Here is a 27,524-nt window from a genome sequence, read left to right as displayed (position 1 = left end):
TCCCATGAAAGCCATATGGGCAAAACCAAGTGGAAACATATAGTAGGTCCTGGCTGGGTCAAACATTGGAAACACTTCACTTGGTCCAAAATGGGAAACACACGTAGGACCCACTTGGGTTTTTCACCTGGGTTAGACATGGGCAAACACAGTCATTTAAAGGAAAGCATTTGCTGGGTGCCCCAGGTGGGGCAAAGTTAGGTAATCAGTATATATTTTTTAGTACTGATGACACAAGTGGGGCCTACCTGGTCAAACTATATGGGTCACACATAGGCAAATTTAGACAATATTTTACTGAAAAGTCTGTGTAACTTAGAATGACACCGTTATCATCCAACAAATCTGTTATGAATATAATCTTTTTGTTTAAACCAGTCGCTCTTGAAAATTGATTTTTGATTAAGTGTTATTACCCTATGATTCCATAAGGTTTAATTATGGGGAGAAGTTGTGGGTATATCTCATTATCTCAGATTTTAACCATTTAATTCTAAGGGTGCCAACCATAAATTCTAATTCTGGAGTTTTGATACCACCTTTATTGTATTCCTTCACAAGCTGAGATGTTTCAGTGTAATGGATTTTATTCCTCCACAAAAAATCAAAAATAACTGTGTTAGCCTTATTAATGTTTTTAGAGGAGATATATAGAGAGTGACAAGGATAAATCAATTTGGAGATGCCTTCAGCTTTAGATAGGATGTTTCTGCCAAAAATAGCGAGGTCTCTGGTTAACCAGTGGCTAAGTGATTTCTTCATCTCCATGATACAGTTAGAAATATTAGTGTCTTCTCTGCTAATTGGGTTTTTTAGACATTATCAGCCCTATATATTTAACTTTAGATTCAACTCTAACCAAAGCTATTGAGGAGTCAGAGCTTGTATGAATCGGGAGTAGTTCACATTTTTTGATACTGAGAGATAAACGAGAAGCTTTAGAGAAAATTTAGTTTTCTCTACCACGTATTTATCTTTCAAAAAAATAGATGTATCATCTGCGAATTGACTTATTTTGAAGTCTTTATTAAAAATTGATATTCCTTGTATGTTGTTAGAATTTTTGATTAACAGTGTTAACAACTGAGTTGCCAATATAAAAAGCTTATGGGAAACAGGACATACTTGCCGAATTCCCTGTTGCACCTTGAATCCATTCCTTGATTCAAGGAAGCTAAAATATTGTTAGGTAATGCGGCTGCTTCACTTAGGCTACAAGCACAGCCATCCCCAACCCCCAGGTCCTGGACCAGTACCAGAGTTGAGGCTTGAGTTTGAAATTCATGGTTTTCAGGGTATTTATCATTTTTTTATTTTTATATCGTTTATATTGTTAACTCGGTTTCCCTGGGTCTTTTCCCATGTGTTATGAATAAATCTTCTTTTTTTGGAAGCGGTACTGGTTTTATTTTATTGTATTTATCCAAGACAACTTAAAGGCCGGTCCATGAAATTATTGTCGGCCATAAATGGTACGTGGCGCAAAAAAGGTTGGGGACCGCTATACTAGCAGGTTGCTGAGTAAACATCCTTGTAGTGTTTTGAAATATACCACTTTTTCCATCAGTTTCCTTGTCAGGAAACAACTTCCTGTTCAGCGGAAATGCCTCTGGTTTTAGTGGAGTGCGTGAGTGCATTTCAGTAGTGTGTGTGAGAGCTAAAATTTCAGTAGTGTGTGTGAGAGCTAAAATTTCAGTAGTGTGTGTGTGAGAGCATTTCAGTAGTGTGTGAGAGAGCGTTTCAGTAGTGTGTGTGAGAGCGTTTCAGTAGTGTGTGTGAGAGCATTTCAGTAGTGTGTGAGAGAGCGTTTCAGTAGTGTGTGTGAGAGCGTTTCAGTAATACTGTCCCTTACGGCACCTCATAGCTTTGTGTCTTTTTTTCATTCTAGGTGAAGTACGGGACTAATCGCGTTCCTTTTCCCCTCAATACGGATATATTGTAATTGGTCCAGCCCAGAGTTGATCATGACCAATTGGCTAATCCACCACCTTTCATTGTTTATACCGTTACAAAAACAAACAAACATAAAAATGAAAAATCATCATCGGCCCACCGGGCAAATGTCCGGTATGCCCAATGGCCGGTTCCAGTCCAGCTACGCGGTCAGCTGGTGGGTAACAGGCATCTCCGAAAACGTTAGAGCACTTATGCAAATATGTGATGTCTTGATAAATCGAGCAGATATTAGAAGTTCACACAGCACCATTCTCGCATGAAAATATCTTAAAAGTTTATTTTGTGACCCAGAAAGAGTAATATTTCAAACTCCGCCACTCTGTGTTCCTCCGCCACTGCCTCGTTTGAGTTTTGGACGAAATGGATTCTGGGATATTGCATTTCGTCATTTCGAGCTGATTGGAGACCAGAACAGCCAATCAGATTTTTTTGCATCCAAGTCTGTGATTGGCTTCTTTTGTGGCACAAATAGGGCTTTGGAGCGTGATGTCACCCACGCCACGCCCCCTCCCGCCATGACAGTAGGCCAAACGAAGCACACGGAAGCGTCAGCTATGGTTCGTACGTACTGTGTTGTCGGTTGCAACGTTAGATCATACGATAGGGAAGGCAAGAAGCTGGGAAATGGGCTCTCTTTTCATCGTTTCCCCTCCTGGAGGCAACGGGAGGGATCTCATGTATCAGATATTACTAAACGAAGATGTCAGGCTTGGATTGCAGCGGTCAGGCTTGGATTGCAGCGGTCAGACTCGGACCGGCACGCAAGGCGAGTGCAACGAAAGCGAAAAAGAGCACCCATCGGAGGTAACCCCCACCCCAAAAACATACAAAATTGCGCTCATTGTACGCTAATCTGCACATAACTTTCAGATGAATCACACACCTGGAATACTGGTGTACATTTACCTTATGTGTATGCACTAATTTTATCTTACATGCTTTCATTATGCAGCTTCAGAGTATGAAGGTGTGCCCCGTGCAGAAGTAATAGATGAAGATCTGACAGAAGACCAACAACAAAATCACCATGTCATGGAGGCTGTGGACAGGAGTTACTCATATCATGTGAGGGTGAAGACACAACACTGCTTGATAAGAATGTTAAGGTGTGCTGTGTTTTGGTGAATATGTGCCCCAGTGTGGTTGTCAAACCAGGGCTCTTGTTGAATATTCATAAAACTGCTGTGTTGCATGTACAGTTCATTGTAAATAATTGTACTTTCTGTAAAGTGGTTTCAATAAAACAGAAATGAAAAGTATGTTTATTTTTTTTTTATTCACGATCTGTTCACATGTACTTAGCAAGTACATGTGCAGGTACACATGAAATGCAAACTTTTTACATGGCAACGCACAGCTGGCATCAATCGTGAATCGTTCATCTAGAGCAATTTTGGGGGCAGCTGCTGAGGAGAAGTCAATGTTATGTGCAACCTCTGGCTGTATCTTGGTCATATGGTCAACGTACTCACAACGTGGAGGCTTAAAAACAGCCAAATCTTGTACCCAACCGTAGGAATTTATAATTCCGAAAATGATTTGCCGTGTATGCGCTGACTCCACAGACAACGTACGCGAAAATATCGGGATAGGACAACGGCGGTAGGCTGTCTGGGTTTCCGCTCCACTGCCTTATTTCATACGGGTCCACATTACCGATGCACGCTATTTTTTCCAAGTACCATCTCTTGGCGTCTGGGCGCAATCGGTCGCCCTTTGTCTTTTGCGCTGATTTTCTGCTTCCAACACAGTGTGTTTGTTTTGATTTGTGGCCTTCTGTCATGGCGCCGCGATTCCACAATGCACTGCGGCGTGACGTCAACTCCAAAGCCCTATATAACGGTGTAGAGAAAGAGTTGAGTGCGCACGGGCAGAAATGTTGAGAGCGCGAAGAACACATTGCGAGCGAGCGCAAATGCAAAAGCTGAGCGAGAGGGGCTGCTATTGTGTGTGTGTATGGATAATGGCAAACACTGAAATACATTTTTTGCACGCAGGAATGAATTTTGTTCACTCAAATTCAGCTTTTCTTCGCTCAAAATAAATTTCTCCTCAAAATACAACACTTGCACCTGCAAACTTTTTTTACGTGCGCTCAAATTTTTTTTACGTGCGCTCAGAATAGTGGCACAAAAATAACGCCATACGAGTGTAACTACTCACTCACGGCCAGCATCATTCGACGTTTCTCCTCTCAGGTTGGGGTGGGATTATTTTTTGTGGGGAAGAAGCAGTGGCGGTCCTAGCCTGTTTGGCACCGCGGGTGAACACTCCTCCTCCTCCTCCCCCCCCCCCCCCCCCCCCCCCCCCTCCCACACACACACACACACACATAAAACATATTAAGGATTGTACATTAACATAAAAATGTTGTCGGAACCATACTGTATTTCACCAGAGAAACACACACACACACATATGAAGAGAGAGAGAGTATGCATTGTATGCAAACGGCTACCAAACAGCCATCATAATTCGTCATACAATGAGAACAGGACAAATCAACAATTGACAATGACTTCTATCCTTACGTTGGGTGAGTGCTGAGTATTTGTATATGTGCGCATGAGGGTGGGAATGCATGTTTGTGTCTGTGTGTGCCTGTTTGTCTGTGTCTATATGTCAGGTCGGGTCTTAGACTCCACCTCTCTGGGAACTCCCAGGCCCTCCAAAGTATGGAGGCCTATCTCCCCTCACCACACTCCCTGCCGGTGACTGATGCCCTCAGGGGTCGGTGCGTTGGTGGTTCTTGGTGTCCAGGGCTGGGCGCTCAGGTATGTACCAGCTCACTCCTGGTGGCGACTTGGCGGGGCCTGGCGCCTGTTGCTTGGTCAGGTCTCTTCCGGGGCGCGGGGGGCCCTCAGGCCTCCGGCCTCTGGGCCTGCGGCTTGGTTCACTCTGGCACAGCTGGCTGCCGGCAGGGCCGGCGGGCACACCAGTGCAGCCCCCTCTGGCTTCTGCTCTGTGGCTACTGGGTGACCCCTCGTCTGGAGATCTCCTCAGCTCTTCCCAGGAGGGTGGCACGGATCTCCTCCATGCCTGCTTCATGCCCTGGGGGACGGGGCTATGACCCTCAACACCCTCTAGCAGACCGTTACATGGGGAAACCTTTTGAATACAAGCGCGCTGATCCACACAGGTGTGCACACGGGTGTTCACTGTTCATAGACATAAACTACACCTTTCTTGACTGCTACTTCAAAGCACATTGTGCGCTGTTGGTCCTGCGTGCTGCACAACAACATTCAATATTTAGTATTTACTGCTGTTTACACTTAGCTAGATTAATGCGATGGTGTTGTGTTTAGTATGTTGCTTTGTTTTGTTTTTTTGCTTGTTTTCTCTTCTTTTTCTCTCAACAGATGATCCAGGAGATTTTTTTTCTTTCTCTTTTTAAGTGCCCTTTCTCACTGTCCCTCTTCCCTTCTGTTTTTCTTTTCCTTCATCTTTCTTTCTCCCTTTCCTATCCCCCAGTCATGTCTGTCCCGTCTGTAACAACTGAAAATAAAATAAAATAATAACAACAAAGTTTGATCAAATGGACCAAAACGGCAAGGCTGTGATGATCCATTTGGCAAAGTAAATCCATTGTGTATCCTTGTTGGTCTTCAGACAACAATTCTGACGGCTAAAGAACCAAATGGGACAGGAAAAAAAAAACAAAAAAAAAACAAAAAAAAAAAACAATTGACAATGACTAATTAATATTAAAATCTGTAACATAATGTATTGTTTGGAGTTTAGTCTGTTACTGTTACTATTTTTGCCATTTCTTTTTGGAGCAACTGTAACCCACATAATTTCCTTAGGGATTAATAAAGTATTCTGATTCTGATTCTGATTGTTTCAGGATACATGACCTGCCATTATCCAATGACACATCTGCTTACCTGTATCTTTTGCTCGTTTACCTGATGGCTTTGAACTTTTCATGTCCATCTTCCATTGGTTTTAATTTTGCACTCCAGTATGAACACAAATCCCCCAACTCGAGGATCGCCACAACATAACCTAATAGACCTACACCTTAGTTCACAGATTCACTTTGTCTAGGGTTTATTTCTAGGATTTCGCACAATCCAGGATGCAAATCATGATTACATAAGGTGCTTGGATTTACATCATTATGAATGAAATGTGCTCTATTTGGAAGCAGCCGGCCCCTCCCCTGTAGACGGGTTATGTGTGTGAGACTTTAAATCATCAAACTGTAAATCATAAATTTTAAATTGTTATTGATCCCTTTACCCCTGGTCCTAAAGTGTATATTTATTTTCTTACTCTTCTTATATTTATTGTTTGTTTACTTGCACTACTTTAACTGGAGCCTCGTCGTCTCGTCTCTCTATATTCTGGACTGTATATAGTGGAGATGTCAATAAAGTTTACTTTGACTTCAGCAGCAAGCAGGCGCACCGAGGGCTCTCGCGCTCACTTTTCGCGTATAGAATTTCGAAAAAAACATCGGTGCAAGTTATAAGTCTGTATCATGATGTCTGGTGTTTTCGTGTTTGTTGTTTTGTTTTTATTTTGTTTTATTTTGCGAGTTGGTTATTAGATGCTGCTCCAGCCAGCCAGAGAATCCCCCGCCGCCCCGCCCTCTCCTCCCTGTGCCGCAAGCAGCAGGCGCACCTCGCAAACGGAAGGCGCCCTTACTCCCAGCAAATGGGCGATAGAAAACCAATCGGTGCCTATGCCATTCCCAATATGCGTTGGCTGATGTCGGGGCAGCATGAGTACGAGGAATTTTTTTGTTTGTTTGTTTTTTGCCGATGCCCGTGATGCCGCCCCCCACCACAATGCCACCCCGGGCAACCGCCCGTGTCGCCCGTATCTAAAACCGCTACTGAGAAGAAGGATGGTTCCCTCCTGCCACACATTGACTTCTGGGGACTTAATGATATAACAAAAATGTTAAAGTGAATTGTTAAATGTTGTCATTTTTATGCTTACCATCTCTACATTGTTTCAAACTGTGTGATCAAAGACATTCCCTTGTCCCCCTCCCCAGCCTGTCGAGGTTGTGGGCAAGGCTGTAGTGTTTTTTCACAGACGCATTCCATGTGAAGGTTCTGTTTGTTGTTTGGTAAACTTCCTGCCCTTTTATGGCCTCACCTGTGTTGTGCATGGTGAACCAATACAGGAATTGAGCTATATATAGGGTGTGGGGGAGATTACCCTCTTTATGACCAAGGATTTTGTTAAAAACAGTTGTGATCAGGAAATCACGCACACAGAGAGAGGCACACACACACAGTGCCTTGTCTTTTGTAACCAAGGGGGGTTTACGAGGGGAGGTGCTTGTGTAAACTATTGTGTGTATTGTAACTGTTTTTTCAATAAAAGGCAGGTTTCGTCAGCTTCATCGGCAACTATAGTCAGGTAACTACACCAATCACACGACTCTGAAACACAAGGTTCCTTTTTATTATTCTTGTCAAATATTTATCAAAGTTTTGTGGAGCTGAATGTGTTTCAAAACACTTTAATTTGTTTACTGCCTCATATACCAACTACAAAATCTACTGCACCCTGTCACGTTTGATGGTTTTTGAGTGAGAGAAAAAATTGAAATGAACATGAACTTAAATGCAACATAAGCATCATGTCAGTGGCTTCATTATCTGTATATTTAGGATTATTATCCTTCTGCATTGACTAAAACTTAAGGACTGTTTGTTAACTTCAGGGAGAAATCTGCCATTTCTAAAGGGAAGGTTTTTTTTATATAGAAGAATGGGTTGACAAGTTTAAAAGTTGATGTGAGCAGTAAATAAAAAAGGATTAAACACACAGAATTGCTGTCAAACCGCTCCTCTTCCTGGAGTGAAGCACAGCCTGATAACCCTCCCTCTTCTTCCTGTTTTTAAACACAGCACTTCCTCTCTGTCCACATGTTTCCTCGTTCCCTCCCCTTCAGATCTGCACTTTGGAAATGGGTGTAACCAACATGTGATGGCATGTAGGATCTGATAGGTTCCGTTTACTGAAGAAAAAGAATTTGTTGAGATTACACCTCAGACTACTTTCAGTTATACGGTAAAGAAACTCACACAGTCACTGACACTGAGAGGAGAAATGGCACAGAAAGGAGTTCAGCTGGACCGAGAAACCTTCTCTTGTTCCATCTGTTTGGATCTACTGAAGGATCCGGTGACTATTCCCTGTGGACACAGCTACTGCATGAAGTGTATTAAAACCCACTTTGATGAAGAGGACAGGAAGGGAATCCACAGCTGCCCTCAGTGCAGGAAGACTTTCATACCGAGGCCTTTGGTAGAGAAAAACACCATGTTAGCAGATTTAGTGGAGCAGCTGAAGAAAACTGGATTCCAAGCTGTTCCAGCTGATCACTGCTATGCTGGACCTGAAGATGTGGCCTGTGATGTCTGCACTGGGAGGAAGCTGAAAGCCATCAAGTCCTGTTTATTCTGTCTGGCCTCTTACTGTGAGAAACACCTTCAACCTCACTATGATTCACCATCATTAAAGAAACACAAGCTGGTGGCCCCCTCCAAGAAGCTCCAGGAGAACATCTGCTCTCGTCATGATGAGGTGATGAAGATTTTCTGTCGTACTGATCAGCAGAGTATCTGTTTTGTCTGCTCAATGGATGAACATAAAGGCCATGAAACAGTCCCAGCTGCAGCAGAAAGGACTAAGAAGCAGAAGGAGCTCGAGGTGAGACGACTAAACATCCAGCAGAGAATCCACGAGCGAGAGAAAGATGTGAAGCTGCTTCAACAGGAGGTGGAGGCCATCAATGGCTCTGCTGATAAAGCAGTGGAGGACAGTGAGAAGATGTTCACTGAGCTGATCCGTCTCATCCAGAAAAGAAGCTCTGATGTGAAGCAGCAGGTCAGATCCCAGCAGGAAACTGAAGTGAGTCGAGTCAAAGAGCTTCAGGAGAAGCTGGAGCAGGAGATCGCTGAGCTGAAGAGGAAAGACGGCGAGCTGGAGCAGCTCTCACACACAGAGGATCACAACCAGTTTCTACACAACTACCCCTCACTGTCAGCACTCAGTGAGTCTACACACTCATCCAGCATCAATATTCGTCCTCTGAGCTACTTTGAGGATGTGACAGCAGCTGTGTCAGAGACCAGAGATAAACTACAGGACATTCTGAGAGAGGAATGGACAAACATCTCACTGACAGTCACTGAAGTGGATGTTTTACTGTCACCACCAGAGCCAAAGACCAGAGCTGAATTCTTAAAATATTCACGTGAAATCACACTGGATCCAAACACAGCAAACACACATCTGTTATTATCTGAGGGGAACAGAAAAGTAACAAGAATAAAACAACAACAGTTTTATTCTGATCATCCAGACAGATTTGCTGATTGGTGTTTTCAGGTCCTGAGTAGAGAGAGTCTGACTAAACGTTGTTACTGGGAGGTGGAGTGGAGAGGGGGAGAGGTTTGTGTAGCAGTCACATGCAAGAATATCAGCAGAGTTGGGAGCCTCAATGAATGTGTATTTGGATTCAATGACAAATCTTGGGCATTATATTGTTACACTAACAGTTATCAGTTCTTGTACAACAGTGCACAAATTGTACTCTCAGGTCCTCGGTCCTCCAGAGTAGGAGTGTACCTGGATCACAGAGCAGGTATTCTGTCTTTCTACAGCGTCTCTGAAACCATGACTCTCCTCCACAGAGTCCAGACCACATTCACTCAGCCGCTATATGCGGGACTATATCTTTATGGAGATGGAGTCACTTCAGAATTGATTAAAGTGAAATAGACAGAGAAGATAGGTTCAAGTTAATCCATGACCATTATATGTACTTGTGTAATTTCTGAATGAGGCTTTACATTTTATGCGGAGAAGTTCAGTGGTTCATTTGTTCTGGATTTTTTTGAGGAAATATATAACATATAATCATGTATGCTTGTACACAGTAGATATCCACACTGGAATGTTTTTCATAGTGGATTTACCCTGCTAAGCATTTAAGTCTCATAATCAAAGTGTATAAGTCTCATATACTTAAGTGAAATATTATCCGTATTTATATCATAAGGCTATATCATCTGTTGAATGAGTACCTGTTGATGCATACAGTTTGCTCTGTAATTTATTAAGTACAACTAATATGTAACTATAAAAACTGATGCATCGGAGTTAACCAGCGATTTAATCCATAATTGTTGCAATATCAACATTTGCAAAGTTGGCAAAAATACTTGTACTAGTTTAAACTCAAAACTAAATAAGTGAAAAGACAAGGAATGGAAAAGTTACTCAGCAGCTGGTTGTGGTCTCCTATTAAAGGAGGGTCAGATATGACCAAACCACAGATATAGCCACAGTTGCCTTGGGGCTGCCAGTGAGGTTGCCATATCACGCCATCGGCCTCTCTGGCCAACACTAGTAGGCGGTAGGGTAAAGTGTCTTGCCCAATGACACAACGACCAGGACAGAGAGAGCTGGGGGATCGAACCGGTAACCTTCCGGTTACAGATAAGCCTCCCAACCCCCTGAACCACGGTCGCCCCGCTACTCTTCATATTCAGCATGTTTGAAATCTGTCATCAGTCTGGTTAGTGGTTTTATTCTGTAGTTGCTGTAGTGGGTTGTCAATTGCAAAAATATACTGGAGCTGCAATGATTCATCAGTTAGTCAATGATTAGAGAATTGATTGTTTTATCATTATTATAGTCATATTTAAAGCTGGTTCCTGTTTCTGAAATGTGAAGATTGTTGATTTCCTTGATCATATCTGACGGTAAACTTAATGTCGTTAAGGTTTTAAATGTTCAAATGAAATAAGATTTGAATCCTTGAGGTTTTTGATATTGTATTATTATTATTGTGTCTAGAGTGATGACATTTAATGTCATTTTTTTAGATGTAAAATTTGATCACACGCGATCATTTATAGATTGAAATATAAACACTAAATGATACAGGCCTGTATATTGTGGAGGAAATCACAAATCTGATGATTCTGATTAGGAGAAAATGAGCTGAGGGAGACACCTGGTGGACAAACACAGACATGACAAGAAGAAAGACTAAAGTGCAGAGGGGAGACAAACAGCTGGAAATACTTGTTGGAAAGGATTGTCATGCTTCAGAAAAACACAGCACACACTCTAACAGTCCTTTATTTGCACTGAAGGAGACACGTGAAGAAACCAAATCACACAATAATGAAGTGAACACATTTATAGCCAGTGTTCAAGATGATGGATAGAAATGAAAATCATGGAGCATTTATGCATTTTTAGGTCTGTGTCTTACAGCAGAAGCAGCATTTACATGAACTCACCAACTGTTTATTTCTTTGTTATTCTGATGAAAATGTCAAATAAATATATTTTCCACTTTTGTGTGACAGAGGCAGGAATTTCTCTGTCCTGCATGACGAGAAATCTGCTGTTAAATCAGAACATTGACAGACTTCAGATTTTATTCACAGACATGTTACTTGCTCGGAACACTCGATGTTTGTCATACTTTTTTGTCATTTTGTTTTACTTCTGTGACTCCTGGTTTTAGGTTGATTCAAAGAGGAAAACAAGATTAACAGATTATCAGATTAACGCTTTGTTGGAAAGCACCAATGCAGCAAAATGTTTGTGTGGCGTGGGTGTGGTCTCTGGCCGGCTGCAGAGGAGGGGTGATGCAGCGAGTTCCCGGGGCGACCTATCTGCTCTTTCATTACCCAAAATACCTACATGAGCTCCACATTATTACTATATGTTTATTTTGTTCAGACAATCTGTGATGAGCAAAAAGAATTTCCATGTCCATGTGGGTTGTAAAGGCCACAACACTGTCTGACTGAAGTCTTTGTCGAATAATTTAAAAGCTGTCACTCTATCATCCCCAACCCACCCAAAACTATTTTTAAAATCCTTTCCTCTTTCCCAACAATTCTCTAACACTTTCTTAACAGGATGGTTTTCGTCATGACCTTTCAAATTTATCCAATAGTTAACCATCAACTGTTGCATGTCTCCTGATTCCAAATGTAGAAAACATATTGGCGTTGTTTTAACTGCCTCTAAGCAAAGTCTCAGTGCTCGAGCTTGGATAACATCCAGCTTCTTTAAGGAAGTTTTAGCCGCTGACCCATATACCACACACCCATAATCTAATCTTGATTGAATTAACGTCACATAAATACTTTTAAGTGCATTAAAATTGGCACCCCATGTCAGCCCTGATAAACACCTCAAAATATTAAGAACCTTTTTACTTTTCCCCATAACGTGCTCTATGTGATTTTTCCAGGTAAATATCTTATCAAAAACTACTCCCAAAAAAACAAAAATAATCCACCCTTTCTAGGCCTTTCCCATACAAGTATAACAGCTTATTTTTCCTCAATTTTAATATTTGTGAAAAACATCACTTTCGTTTTCTCAAAAGAAACTTTAAAACCCCATTCTACTCCCCACTTTTCTACTTTAACTATCCCCTCTTGAAGTTTCTTAATGAGATGGTCAACATCCCCCCCCCCTCACCCATAATGCCCGTTAAATGTAAATATAAAAGAACTGGTGGAGAATTTAAAACTAAGGAATGAAGAAGTTAAAGGAGCACCACGAGAGGTCCAGACAAAGTAGAAACAGAAACTGTGGTGGTGAAATTTGAAACTGAAGATGTACCAAAAGAGGTCTTCTTTGGATTAATAAGATTCAGTTTGAGGGAGTTTGTACCTAAACCAATGAGGTGTTTCAATTGCCAAGAATTTAGACATATTGCAAAGGTATGTAAAGGGAAGAGGAGATGTGCTCTGTGTTCTGGAGATCATGAGTATGGGAAGTGTGGCGTGGGAGTAAAACCAAAATGTTGTAATTGTGGAGGAAAACACAGTGCTGCTTTTTGGGGAGGAAAGAGGGAAGGAGGAGAGGAGAGAAGAGTTCCCTTCCCAGACGCCTCAAAGCCCACTCACATCCTGGGCCATCTGACCTCAGGAATTCACATGACAAGGTGGGGCCAGGTTTCACAATGAGCACACCCGAAACCCTGGCTGATTAGGTCCCACACCCACTTTCACACCTTGGCTCATGTGATTAGAGGATCACCAGGGGGTCCTTTGTCCCTCTTTGGGGGGATACTCCCACTGGGTTTAAATCTGGGACTCTCGGCCATTTGACCTTAGAACTGAAGAAGCTTCTCGGATGAGAGGTGAAACGTCTTCAAGCAACTTTAAGAAGTCCAGACGCTTTTCTTTGCAAACTCCTTTGACTACAATGACCTGGATGACTGAGAACCTTCACAGACGAGGAGAGAAGTGGGTGTTTGGGAAGGCGAATTGGATGAAATTTAATAGGTTGTGTGAGAGGAAGCTTTTACAAGCTCAAGATAATTTGAGTGTTGAATGAATGAATCAAGAAATTAGTCAAAGTATGTTAAGTGCTGCTGAGGAGGCTATTCCAAACACATCAGGGAAAGTTAGGGAGAGATCAGTTCCATGGTGGAATGATGAATGTAAGTTAGTAGTAAGAGAAAAAATAGAGCATTTAAGTTGGTCAAACGGTCTCATAATTTTCAACATTTAACTGACTACAAAAAAGCACAGGCGAAAGTCAGAAGTGCAGTAAGAAGAACAAAGAGAACATATTGGAGAGATTTATGTTGTAAAGTTGGTAATGATACTCAAATAGGGGAATTTTGGGGGACGATCAGGAAAATGGGGGGAGACAGAAGAGAATGGAGTTATCCAGTACTTAATAGGAGTAATTAAGTAGCTGTAACTGATAGGGAAAACACTTATTTATTTATTAACCATCAGCAAATTTTGTATGACAGATTGTCTGAATAAAATAAAAATATAGTAATGTGGACTCGGGCTCATACAGGTATTGTGGGTAATGAAAGAGCAGATAGTTTGGCTAAAGCAGCTGTTAAAAAAGTAGATATTGATGTGCAGATACCAATGTTAAAATCTGAAGGGAAAGTACAGTTTGGACAGAAAGTAAGAATTTCTGGAAAATGGCATGGGATAATGAAGTAAAAGAGAGACATTTATACAGGGTACAAAACACAATAATAGTTAAGAGCCATAGTGGGTTAAATAGACAGGAGGAGGTTACTATAAGTAGAATACGAACAGGTCATTGCTTTCTAAATGGTACTCTTTTTAGGATGGGGAAACATCCGACTGGGTTGTGTGATTGGTGTAATGCTATGGGTACGGTTGAACATGTGCTTATTAGTTGTAGGAAGTATGTAAGTCAAAGGAGAGTGTTGAGGGTAGAAATGGGTGGTGTAATGGAACTAACATTTGAAAAGGTGGTTAATCAGTAAAGTCATGATGAAGGGAAAGGAGTGGCTTTTCGTTTTTTGAGAAATACTGGTCTCATCGTTAGAGAGGATCTAAGGATTTGGAAGTGAAGTGAGAATAAAAGCCAGGAGATGGCAGTAGTGCAACATCTTTGGATGCAAGCTGCCGTTAAAAACGACAGAAGAAGAAGATAGGGGGCATTTTTGGAAGTTGCTGTTTGTATGTGTAAGAGTTGTCCAATAAACTAAGTACTAATTACTTCAGTTTAGTCTCCAAAAGTTGATTCTGTTCATCTGGACGTAGCGTTTTGTGGGAGAAACGTTTCGTCACTCATCCAAGTGACTTCTTCAGTCTCAGCTGACTGCAGGTTTCCCCAAATCTTATAAACAGTACATAATGACTGAAACCAGCCCACTGAAGGAACAATGGGCTGAGAGGTCAGTTCCTTAATCTTAATTATGCAAATTCTCATGACCATTGATCAACAACCACTGACCAAAACCCACTGATCAAAGACCACTGATCAATGGCCATGAGTACCATTCACAGAGATTTGGGGAATGGCTGCAATCACAGCATTGTAAGATGGCGAAAGATGTACCCTTAGGCCCCCTCCTCGATTCAGAGATGGTCTTTCCCTTTTCACGTAGATGGCCTCCTTGACTCCGTGCTCAAACCAGCGTTCCTCCCTGTCCAAGATGTGTACATCCTCATCCTTGAAAGAGTGTCCACTGGCCTGTAGGTGTAAATAGACTGCAGAGTCCTGGCCTGACGAGGTAGCTGTTCTGTGTTGTGCCATCCGCTACTTCAGTTTAGACTGAGTGATGTCTGATGTGTTCCACACCACACCTCTCTGCGTAACGCTCTTCAAAAAAAAGGCATTTGCTACATTTTTGCTTTTTTTTCTTTGTTTTGTTTTTAAACAGTTTTCAACTTAACTGTTTTCCAGCCTGGGGTTTCTGATGGTTTGTGGCAACAGGGTGATTTTGTCCAAACTGTGTGCAGGACAGGAGCTGGATGCAAATCTCATCTGTAACATTTAGAAATGGAAAGCCCCATAAATGGTAAATGGCCTGTATTTGTATAGCGCTTTACTAGTCCCTAAGGACCCCAAAGCGCTTTACACATCCAGTCATCCACCCATTCACGCACACATTCACACACTGGTGATGGCAAGCTACATGTAGCCACAGCCACCCTGGGGCGCACTGACAGAGGCGAGGCTGCCGAACACTGGCGCCACCAGGCCCTCTGGCCACCACCAGTAGGCAACGGGTGAAGTGTCTTGCCCAAGGACACAACGACCGAGACTGTCCAAGCCGGGGCTCGAACCGGCAACCTTCCGATTACAAGGCGAACTCCCAACTTTTGAGCCACGATCGCCCTACATCAGACCATCAAAGCCAATGTCGGTATGTTATTTGACTTTTGAATAAATCTACTTAGCATTGTGCAATAATAATAGTAAAACCAAACACTTTTGCATAAACATGAATACCAGAATATTCTCAGTTACCTTTGAACTTTGTCATCTCTGTTCTTTTTAAACTTGCTTTTCCACTTTGTAGCTGGATAGAGTAGTTCCAAGTTAAAGTTCCTTTTTAAAAATGTTAATCCTAAGCTCTGATATTGACTAAATTTACAGCTGACTAAACAGAATGTGCTCTCTGCTGCTCTGTGGGAGATGTTTTAAACATTTGTCTGCCTTTTCTGTAAAAGTAATTGCTAGAAAGATATAATAACTCTTTGTATTTCTCACCCTGTGGTAGCTGGGATAAGCTCCAGCCACCACACAACCTTGAAAAGAATAAACAGTAGAGGATGGATAGATGGTATTTACAGTTTTAATTAATTATATCAGGGGTTTTTTTAATCTAAGGATGATTGTGGTGCACAGTCTGCAGTGTCGTGCAGGGGACATGGGCTCACCTGCAGCGAAGGGCTGTCGGAATTCAAAGAGTCCTTCAAATGTGGCAACAAATGTGTCCCACTTTTCCCCGAATTTGAAGGATGGCTGTGTCCAAATTCAGGGGAAGGATGCGTCAAATGCCAATTTGGAAGCAATGACGTCACAGCGACATGACAAAGGCTGTCCGAATTCAAAGAATACTCCAAATGTGGAGACAAATGCATCCTACTTTTCCCTGAATTTTAAGGATGGGTCCGGTATATCCTTCGTGTCCTACCATACCCCAGGATTCATTGCTGGCCATACAGGAGATTTTTTTTTCTGATAACGATGGTGGTCGAAGCGGGAGAGGAAAACACTTCAAACGTAAGTATATAAAAATCTGGTAGTACAAAAGTTAAAATGTTATAGCGGTTGTGTTGTTAAGCTATGGGCATCTGCATAGACATGTTGTTATTTGGGGGTTTTTTTATTTAAATAATCGTAAACTAGCTTGTATGGTGGGTCCTGCAGTTTTTCATGTATAGCCAATTTCATACAGCCAATTTTGATTTTTTTCAAATGAATCATTTTAGTGATTTGTTGTGGCAAAAAAGACCAAACGGCTCAATTTATTAAAACAAGGAGAAAACAATCACCTCTTCCCTGGGGTGAAGAATTGGGCCACTGTGGCGTGGAGGTACAAGAATCAATTTACAAATCATATTTATATGAGTACGGTTTTATTAAACCTCATGCTGTACAGCAGCGGTCCCCAACTTTTTTTGCGCCAGGGACCGGTTTAATGTCAGACAGGAACCGCCGTCAACAAAATAAAATGATACAAACAAAGACAAAAACTGTGGTATTTTGTAAATATAATAATAAATGCGAATTCACTGTGTAGTTGTGTAACTTTATTACCAGCGTCCTCCTGAAATGCGCCAACAACATTGAGAGTAACATCCTCCTCTCTGCCCCTTAATCCTCTCTGGTCGCTATGGTAACGTGCAAATATTTCTTTCAAAATAAGACACACAACTACAATATGGGAAAAAACCCAGGGAAACCGAGTTAACGATAAAAACCCTGAAAACCATAAATTTCACACCAGAGCCTCAACTCTCGCAACCCGGTACCAAACGACTTGGGGACCGCTGCTGTACCTGTGATGTCCAGACGGTATTCCTCTGGTGTTCTGCTGTAAAAACCTTTGGATTTAAGGATGGTTTTCTCTCTTCTTTTATTTGTTGTGATCAGGACAATTGTGGAGAAGATGAGCCTACAGTGGAAAGTCACCCCCTTGCCGGAAGAATGGGATAACTTAAAAAGAAATACAAAGTACGTATGTGTGTTATCAAGAAGATAATTCTTAAGAACACAAGTTAATAAATGTGCAATTACTAAGAGTTGTTGTGTTGTTTTTATTTGTCTACTGTCATTTTTGATTTCCTCTGCCTTTAGGATTGCAAGTATCCAGGGTCAGGAGAGGGGGTAGGTTGGAAGTCCACAGCTGCTACTTGGCCCTGGTTTGCCTTCCATTAGTCCTCCTGTCCTAATTTCCTCTCTCCCTGAGGACACTCCAGGGCCTTCGGAGCATTGCTTAGTCACATTCTGACTGTGTGATTGTGCTGACATCATGGCAGGACATCAGTTTTGTGTTTAATTTACACATCAAGTTTCTTGTCAGTAAATTTGCCGGTCATAAATCTGCCCATAAAAAACATTTTTGAACATTTGGCCATGCCCATCAATACAGGACAGGGGAATGGTAAAATTCTCTGTTTAAACATGCTCTGCTGCATAGACAGAGTGAGTGTACCTTCCTCCTAATCTTAGCTGGAATTTCAGGGAGTCAGAGCATACCATGGAGTCTGTGGCTCCTGACTCTACAAGAATTTCCACCTCCTCGCCACGCAAAAAAATAAATTGTTTACATAAGCAGAGATTTATAGACTTTGTTTGTTCTCTCTGCCTCTGGGTGGCATGAAATGCATTCTGAGTGTTAAATGGCTTCTTGCAACCAGATCTCTCTGTGTGTGTATATGTGTTTTGTGCATCAGCATGAACACTTGTTAGCAAAGCATTCTTCATTGCATCAGCGCGTGTGTGTGTCTGCATCACGTTTCATTGCACAAGCTTGTGCATGTGTATTCATGCGGGCATCACTTTTCACTGAATCAGCATGTAGGTGTGCATCACTTTCCTCTTCTGGTGTCTTGGGTAAACCACGGTCTGAAGCGTGCCCTGGGGTCCTGCCCTCCTCCTTTTCAGTCTGTTTGCGACCGCTGTTGCTGCTCACAGTGCTGTCCACCCTGGTTCTGACCCCAATTGGGGCAGTCCTTTCTCCAGTCTACATGCTCGCCGCAGGTGAATCCTGCATAGTGTTCTGTGTTTTGTTCATTCTGAGGTGGCTTTTGACCTCAATTGCTCCTTCTTACTCTGCCACGCCCTTTCCTCTGCTGCCCAATCATCCGTGTTTGGCCGTCATTGCCCTGGACAGCGTTAATGCAGAGTTATGGAGGTAAGCATTATGTTGCTCGGCCTCACTTTTCATCCGGGCTTGATGGGCGTGTCATCACAGCTCTGTCAGCTGAAGTTGTCTGGGAATTTCCCCCCGTGTAATGACACGGGCCTTGGGTTTAGCGCCCTCCGTCTCCGCTGTGTGAGATCCCTTTCCTGCAGCACTGTTAACATTTTCAGGTTGTTGTGGTGGGTCCAGCTGCTGCAGTGGTTGGTCAGGCTCAAGTCGAAGAGGGTAGAGCCTACCCAGGCTCTGTGTCAGCTCTCTCTCCCTCCCTTCTTTTCTCCTTCTCTCCTACCTCACTTTTAAGTGTTTCTTTAGGCAGTTCTTCTAAAGTTGCTTTTTCTTTTCCCACTGCCTCTTCTATCCACATTGTCAGACACCTTTTTTTTTTTTTCTTTTTTTTTTAAAATATGATCATCTCATCTTTTCTCTGATCTAATCCAACCAACTAATTTGCATGTCAACTCATAACACCCCAAGTTAACAGGACAACACAGATGCATGTTTAAATCTTATCACAGAGGAGAGTTTCCTCCCCACAGTAACTCACTCATGTTGCTCAATCAGCAGAAAACATCCCACAATTTAACTATCTTAACAACTACATTTATTATCTGATCACTGGTTGGTCATACCAGTCTCTTTTACAAAAGTTACACAGTTGTCATGCAACCTGGAGAGTTATCTGTCAGCTGTGGACAAATCTAACATTTAATAACAAGTGTATGTTTAGTTCCCCTGCTTTAGTATTGCAGGGAGATATTAACGTGTTCATGAGTGTAAGCTGATCTTCATTGCATGTTTGTACGTTAGTAGGCAGGTTAATTGTATGTGTGTTCAGGGAGCTGCAGATTCAGCAAAGCCTCTCTCTGCCCTAGCTCCTTTTTTTTTCCAAAAAAGGCTTTTCCTTAAAAGGTGCCTTTTCTTTTGCGCCTCTCTGCTTATGTGCGTGTATTTCATTTTACCATTTGTTTCATTGATTCGGACACTTTTTCAACCTCCACGAGTCAGTTTGCCCCAAACTTCAACCCAGTTTTCATGTACTCTCATAGCCTTCATCTCTCCTCCATGGTCTCCTCTAATTCTCTCATCGCTGCTGTCCGTTTCCCAGTTGCTGAGCCTTGAAGTGGATACTGTTACTCTTAAGCCGTATTTTGTCTTCAGAGGGGGGTTGAATACCTTCGCCTGTTTTTCAGAATAACATGTACGTGGAGGTGAAGCTGTGAAAATTTCAGCCAAAACATGGCCTGGTTATGGTTCCAGTTATGTTAATCTATCATTTTGCTCCAGCCGCTGTGCTCGTGGGGAAAGGTTGATCCAGGTCCGTGGTCACCTGTACTAACACACTAAGACACTCATTTAATATCATTTTCATCACTGCTCAATAACACTTTCATTCTGATTTGTCTATCCACATTTTAACACGTCTGTTTCATCATTCATTCTACTCACATCAGCCGATTTCCTTCAGGCTCCCTGCACACACTCTCACTTCCTGTTATACACGCACACACAGCGCTTCTTACACACACACTCTTCATGTCACTGCATTCCTCAGTTTCTACACCCCAGTTTGCCCGTTTAGCCACCTCTTTACCCTTCTTTTTCGCATTTCCTTTTGTTCCTAATTTAAATATTCCCTTGCCTTCTTTTTCCAATTCCTCCTGTTCTTCTTTACTTCTTCTTTAAATTTTCTGCAATTGTCATAATGATTTTACTTAATGATACTCTTTTTCCCTTGGCACTTCTTTTACTTCTCTTTTTGCCTCTTTATCCTCTGTTTTAGGCACTTTTCCCCATGCAGTCATACAAACTGCCTCTCTGCCTCTCTGCCATTTGTTTAGTGACTGTCTTCCACCCACAGCCACTATCTCTACTTCCTCTCTTGCCTTCACGGCCCAACACCTTCTCCTCTCCTAGAATGTGACATGATGCCTGTCACATTCTACTCCACACACACACAAACACACACACATACACACATCTGCGGAAATTTACTATGCCAATCTAACCCGTCTCTTTTTCTCAACGCAGCTGCTATTAAACAACACAAACTAAATCACTCGCCTGTGGGATGGGTCACAACATATGGGCCTCTTAAAGTCCTTTTATTCTAAACAGTCAAAGCGAGTTTTACACTTTATGGCCAGCAGACATCAACCTGCAGTGGTTAACAAAAGTCTCTTGCTCTGTGCTATTCTAGTACTAACACAATATTGCAGAGCTCGTGCCTCGCTCTACACACACACCCAAATGCATGGTTTTAGACACAAATTTCAACTTTAATCCCAATTAACTAACCCAACATTCACACATAGTGTAGAGGCACTGCAGCTCACCAATCTCAGCACGGAACCTGGCCAGCGAAAGAACTTGGGCCCACTGTCATGCAGACTGTGGCGAGGATCACTCACCTCGACTTTAGCTATTCGGGGGTCCTCAATTTCCCAGGTTGCCACCCTAGTATCCAATCCCACAGGTCTCACCTCGCATCCAAGGTCGAGTGGGAGTGACCATGCCCTAGTATAATTACTGTTACACCTTCAGTCTTTAGCCGCAACCACCAATTTTGTTTACTCGGCTTATATACTTATTACACACCCAATTTCATTGCTCTAATGCACTGGGATGGATCACACACCACCTCTTTGTCTACTGCAGCAAATTGACACTGAGTCTCCAATCAACTTAACAAACAGACAATTTAGATTAGCTCAAATATGCACGCTTTGATTTAAACAGGTGGGGCTTACCTTTGTTTTAAAATGACCCAGATCGCTGTTCGCCTCGCTGTACGAGCTAAGATCACCCAATCTGTCCTCTTTAGCCTCCTATTGGAATCCCGGACGAGCCCCCAATTTTTAAATATCAACACTTCACCGAGTTCTTTTGATTCCTCATAGGCATCTGATGGAAGACAACACACTGCTCAGTAGACCATTTTACACATTTATTACTTCTGGAAGGGAGATGAGTCCTGCATTACACTCTGCCGCAAATTCAGGCAATTTCATTTTAACACATATCATAGATTTGCATTAAATGTGGTTTATGAAACAGTTCATTACTGGTTTGTAGATTTCCCTTAATTAGCATAATGTCTGACCTGCTGTCTATTATTATAATGAGACTGTTTTGAATGAGTCAAAGTGCATAAATAAAACCACTACGACACAGTCCATAAACTCTTTACTGCCCTCACACTTTCCCTTCGTTCCCCATCAACACAGCTGTTACCACTGCTCATTGGTCCTGCAGTTACCTGGACTACTGCACCTTTAGCTCTTTCCCTCATCAGACACTCGCTACTTATACAGGTCAGCTTCACCGTTTGATTCTGATAGCTGAGCTGACACAGGCTCTGTGATCTTTTGTATTTTGTTAGAAATACTGTGACTCCCAGAAAAAGCTGTTCAGCTTTTGTTCTGGACAATTTTGGGAGTACTTTTAAAGAAGAAGTCAGAGTTTCTTTTTATTATTCCTGTCAAACATTTATCACATGTTTGTGGAGCTGAATGTGTTTGAAAAACCTTTAATTTGTTTACTGCCTCACACACCAACTACTACACCTGCTGCACGCTCTCACCTGTGATGGTATTTGAGGGAGAGAAACAATTAAAATGAACATAAACTTAAATGCAACATAAGCATCATGTCAGTGGCTGCCTTATCTGTATGTTTAGGATCATTATCCTCCTGCATTGAATAAAACTGAAAGACTGTTTGCTAATTTCAGTAACAACTCTGACACTTCTAAAGTGAGGTTTATTTATATAGAGGAAAAGGTTAACAAGCTTAAAAGTTGAGGTTAGCACTAAATAAAAAAGGGTTAAACACACAGTATTACTCTCAAACTGCTCCTCTTCCTGGAGTGAAGCACAGCCTGATAACCCTCCCTCTTCTTCCTGCTCTTAAACACAGCACCTCCTCTCTGTCCACGTGTTTCCTTGTTCGTTCACCTTCAGATCTGAATTTTGAAGATGGGTGTAACCAACATGTGGTGACATGTAAGAGCTGACAGGCTCCATTCACTGCAGAAACGTTGTTGAGATCAGAGCTCAGACTGATTTCAGTGATAAGGAAGAGAAACTCACACAGTCACTGACACTGAGAGGAGCAATGGCACAGAAATGAGTTCAGCTGGACCGAGAAACCTTCTCTTGTTGCATCTGTTTGGATCTACTGAAGGATCCGGTGACAACAGCCTGTAGTATTAAATCCCACTTTGATGAAGAGGACAGGGAGGGAATCCACAGCTGCCCTCAGTGCAGGAAGACTTTCACACTGAGGCCTGTCCTGGAGAAAAACACCATGTTAGCAGCTTTAGTGGAGCAGCTGAAGAAGACTGAACTCCAAGCTGCTCCAGCTGATCACTGCTATGCTGGACCTGAAGATGTGGCCTGTGATGTCTGCACTGGGAGGAAGCTGAAAGCCATCAAGTCCTGTTTATTCTGTTTAGTTTCTTACTGTGAGAAACACCTCCAACCTCACTATGATGCAGCTCCATTAAAGAAACACAAGCTGGTGGCCCCCTCCAAGAAGCTCCAGGAGAACATCTGCTCTCGTCATGATGAGGTGATGAAGATTTTCTGTCGTACTGATCAGCAGAGTATCTGTTATCTCTGCTTAATGGATGAACATAAAGGCCGTGAAACAGTCCCAGCTGCAGCAGAAAGGACTGAGAAGCAGAAGGAGCTCGAGGTGAGACGACTAAACATCCAGCAGAGAATCCAGGAGCGAGAGAAAGATGTGAAGCTGCTTTAACAGGAGGTGGAGGCCATCAATGGCTCTGCTGATAAAGCAGTGGAGGACAGTGAGAAGATGTTCACTGAGCTGATCCATCTCATCCAGAAAAGAAGCTCTGATGTGAAGCAGCAGGTCAGATCCCAGCAGGAAACTAAAGTGAGTCGAGTCAAACAGCTTCAGAAGAAGCTGGAGCAGGAGATCGCTGAGCTGAAGAGGAAAGACGGCGAGCTGGAGCAGCTCTCACACACAGAGGATCACAACCAGTTTCTACACAACTACCCCTCACTGTCAGCACTCAGTGAGTCTACACACTCATCCAGCATCAATATTCGTCCTCTGAGCTACTTTGAGGATGTGACAGCAGCTGTGTCAGAGACCAGAGATAAACTACAGGACATTCTGAGAGAGGAATGGACAAACATCTCACTGACAGTCGCTGAAGAGGATATTTTACTGTCACCACCAGAGCCAAAGACCAGAGCTGGATTCTTAAAATATTCACGTGAAATCACACTGGATCCAAACACAGCTCACAGACATCTGTTATTATCTGAGGGGAACAGAAAAGCAATATTTATGAAACAACAACAGTCTTATTCTGATCATCCAGACAGATTCACTGGATGTTATCAGGTCCTGAGTAGAGAGAGTCTGACTGGACGTTGTTACTGGGAGGTGGAGTGGAGAGGGAGAGGAGTTTATGTAGCAGTCTCATACAAGAATATCAGCAGAGCAGCGTTGGGCAATGAATGCTATTTTTGGATACAATGACAAATCTTGGGCATTACATTGTTACAGAAAAAGTTATAAATTTTGGCACAAAAATGTTCAAACTGTCCTCTCAGGTCCTCGGTCCTCCAGAGTAGGAGTGTACCTGGATCACAGAGCAGGTATTCTGTCTTTCTACAGCGTCTCTGAAACCATGACTCTCCTCCACAGAGTCCAGACCACATTCACTCAGCTGCTCTATGCTGGACTTTGACTTTTAGATTATGGAGCCACTGTAGAGTTGACTAAATTCAATTAGAGAGAGAAGATCGTCGTGACCCCTGACCATTATTGTGTAGTTTGTAAATCAGGCTTTACATTTTAGAAGCTGAGAAATTCAGTGGTCCATTGATGTGTGAAAATAAAATTGCACTGATTAAAAATTTACTTACATTTATATACCTTATGTCAATATAAATCAAAGTTTGTTCTTATGGCTGATAATTATGTGAGTTTAAATTATACTACACTTCATATTCAGCATGTTTGTAATCTTTTATCAGTTTGGTTGGTGGTTTTATTCTGTAGTTGCTGTAGTGGGTTGTCAAATGCAATGATATATTGGCGATGCAATGATTCATCAGTTAGTCAATGATTAGAGAATTGATTGTTTTAATATTATTTTAGTCACATATAAAGCTGGTTCCAGTTTCTGAAATGTGAAGATTGTTGATTTTCTTGATCATATATGACCGTAAACTTAATGTCTTTGAGGTTTGAACTTTTTAAATGCAAAAAAAAATAGAATCCTTGAGTTTTGTATATTATATTATTATTCTTCTGTCTACAGTGATGACACGTATTGTTATTTTTTTCTGATTAAAAGTTTGATCACACTGATATATACATTATAATATAAAAACAAAATGATACAGGCCTTTATATTGTGGAGGAAAGACTTGATTTATTGCCCTGAGCTGTGTCTGGCAGGCAGAGAATCCCCACACTCCACAAATCTGATGGTTCTGATTTGGAGAAAATGAGCTGAGGGAGACACCTAGTGGATAAAGACAGACATGACAAGTAAAAAGACTGCAGAGGGGCCACAAACAGCTGGAAATACTTGTTGGAACGGATTGTCACACTTCAGAAAAGGCCATCAAGAGGACAAAAAACAATGTGGGCTCAATAGATAATTGGGAAACTTTCTGGAGGAAAACTGGTTTTGTTAGGAGAGACAGCATCCATTCCACTTTCGATGGATCAGTTGTCATTTCTAGAAATCTGGACAAATTCATTAAACCTCCCAAAATGTGACTACCCAGAGTTGGGACCAGGAAGCAGAGTTGCATTCTTATATGCCTCCAGGTCATCATAGTCTAAGGAGCTTGGAATGAAAAAGCGTCTAAACTTCTCTAAATTTCTTGAAGTTGTTTCACTGAAAAAAGCCTCTTGGATGAGAGGTCAAGCTCCCTCTTCACCACAACAGAGTAGTACAGCGTCCACATCACTGCAGCTGTCTGTCGATCTCCCGCTCCCTTCTCTCATATCCCGTGAAAAAGACCCGAGATACTTGAACTCCTCCACTTGTATCAGGAACTCATCCTTTACCTGGAGTGGGCACGCTACCCTTTTCGGGCTGAGGACCATGGCCTCAGATTTGGAGGTGCTGATTCTCTTTCCCATTGCTTCACACTCAGCTGTGAACCATTCCAGTGCGAGCTGGAGGCCATCTCCTAATGAAGCCAACAGAACCCCACCATCTGCAAAAAGCAGAGAATAGCCTTCCGCTACTTGGCTACACCTAGAAATTCTGTCCATAAAAATTATGAACAGAATCGGTGACAAAGGGTAGCCCTGGCGAAGTCTATTACCCACTGGAAACATGTCCAACTTACTGCCGGCTATGCGGACCAAGCTCTTGAAATGGTTGTATAAGGATTGACTGGCTCATACCAATGGACCAGACACCCTATTCTCCCAAAGCACCTCTCACAGGACACACCGAGAGAGACAGTCAGATGCCTTCTCCAGATCCACAGAACACATATAGACTGGTTGGGCAAACTTCTATGCACCCCCAAGTATTCTTGAGAGGGTATAGAGCTGGTCCAATGTTCCACGACCAGATATAGACTTTTCCAGGGAGGTTGAGGAGTATGATCCCCCTATAGTTTGAACATATCCTCTGGTACTCCTTCTTAAAAATGGGAACCACCACTCTGGTCTGCCAATCCAATGTACCACCCCTGATCTCCACACAACACTGGAGAGGCGTATCAACCAAGACAGCCCTACAACATCCAGAGCCTACAGGAACTCAGGGCAAACCTCATCCACTCCAGGGGCCCTGCCTCAAAGGAGTTGTTTAACTGCCTCAGTGACATCACCCCCGGTATTAAACAAGTTCTCCCTCTCATCCCCAGACTCTGCTTCCTCCACAGAAGACGGGGATTAAGGGGTTTCTTGAAATATTCCTTCCACCGCCCAACAATGTTCTTGCCAAGAATCGCTGTGATACTTGACAAGGAACGGAACAAAAAACAGGAGCACAAAGAGTCCAAAACCAAAAGGTGCACAAAAAAAAACTGGCGCACAGGGAGCAGTTCATAAATGATTCAGGGGGCCGACCCGGAGGACGGCAACACAGGAGTCCAAAACAGCTCAGTTCGGGAGGCCGACCGTGTGAAAAGCAGCGGCGGCGACGCAGGCGAAGGAGATCTGGAGGCCGGCCGTGCAGAAGGCAGCGGCAGCGACACAAGCGAAGGAGATCCGGAGGCCAGCCGCGCAGAAGGCAGCGGCAGCGACGCAGGCGAAGGAGATCAGGAGGCTGGCCGCGTGGAAGGCAGCGGCGGAGACTGAGCAGGTCCAGAGGTCGCCCACGACGGCGATGACGCCCAAACAGTGGCCTGGAAAGCAGCCGGCGATGTTGAGGCGCTGGACATACCTTGGACAGCAGCGTAGTAACCGCAGGACCAGGTGAGGCAGGACCAGGCAAGGCAGGCGAGGCAGGTGAGGCAGACGCTGCAGGCGACGGCGTGGAAGCCAGAGGCGGAGGTGCTGCAGGCGACAGCGTGGGAGCCACAGGTGGTGGTGCTGCAGGCTGGATAGATCCCTTGGACCCTCCAGCGGAGACATGTTGCTGAACAGGCCCCTTGGACACGAGGAAGTGCTGGACAGGCTCTCCAGAACCCCCAGCAGACACGAGGACGTGCTGGACGGGCTCTCCAGAACCCCCAGCGGATGAGGCAGATGGCAGCATGGGAGCTGCAGAGTGCTGGATGGGCTCACCCAAGCTTCCAGCAGGAACCGATGCAGGGCCAGAATGTATTTGGACCCCTGGCTGAATGTATAGCTGACCAGGTGGGCAAGTATGTAGCTGACCAGGAGACTGAAATGCAACAGGGGACTGAACAGGAAGGTGAGCTATGTACTGAATAGGCAA

The 27,524-nt window shown here is 43.0% G+C and overlaps 1 protein-coding gene and 1 pseudogene across 1 annotated transcript; both read left to right on the top strand.

Annotated features, from left to right (window-relative positions):
- The first annotated feature begins 7,993 nt into the window (after positions 1–7,993).
- LOC134624603 (tripartite motif-containing protein 16-like) lies at positions 7,994–10,514 on the top strand. Its single transcript, XM_063469605.1, has one exon. It carries the CDS (start codon positions 8,035–8,037, stop codon positions 9,709–9,711), a length of 1,677 nt encoding a protein of 558 aa, XP_063325675.1. The 5' UTR covers positions 7,994–8,034; the 3' UTR covers positions 9,712–10,514.
- A 5,935-nt stretch (positions 10,515–16,449) lies between these two features.
- On the top strand, positions 16,450–24,353 carry LOC134623563 (tripartite motif-containing protein 16-like; annotated as a pseudogene).
- The last annotated feature ends 3,171 nt before the right edge of the window (positions 24,354–27,524 follow it).

The sequence above is a fragment of the Pelmatolapia mariae genome, linkage group LG3_W, assembly GCF_036321145.2.
Source record: "Pelmatolapia mariae isolate MD_Pm_ZW linkage group LG3_W, Pm_UMD_F_2, whole genome shotgun sequence".
In the NCBI taxonomy this organism is placed as follows: Eukaryota; Metazoa; Chordata; class Actinopteri; order Cichliformes; family Cichlidae; genus Pelmatolapia; species Pelmatolapia mariae.
This window is presented reverse-complemented; position numbering and strand designations above follow the sequence as displayed.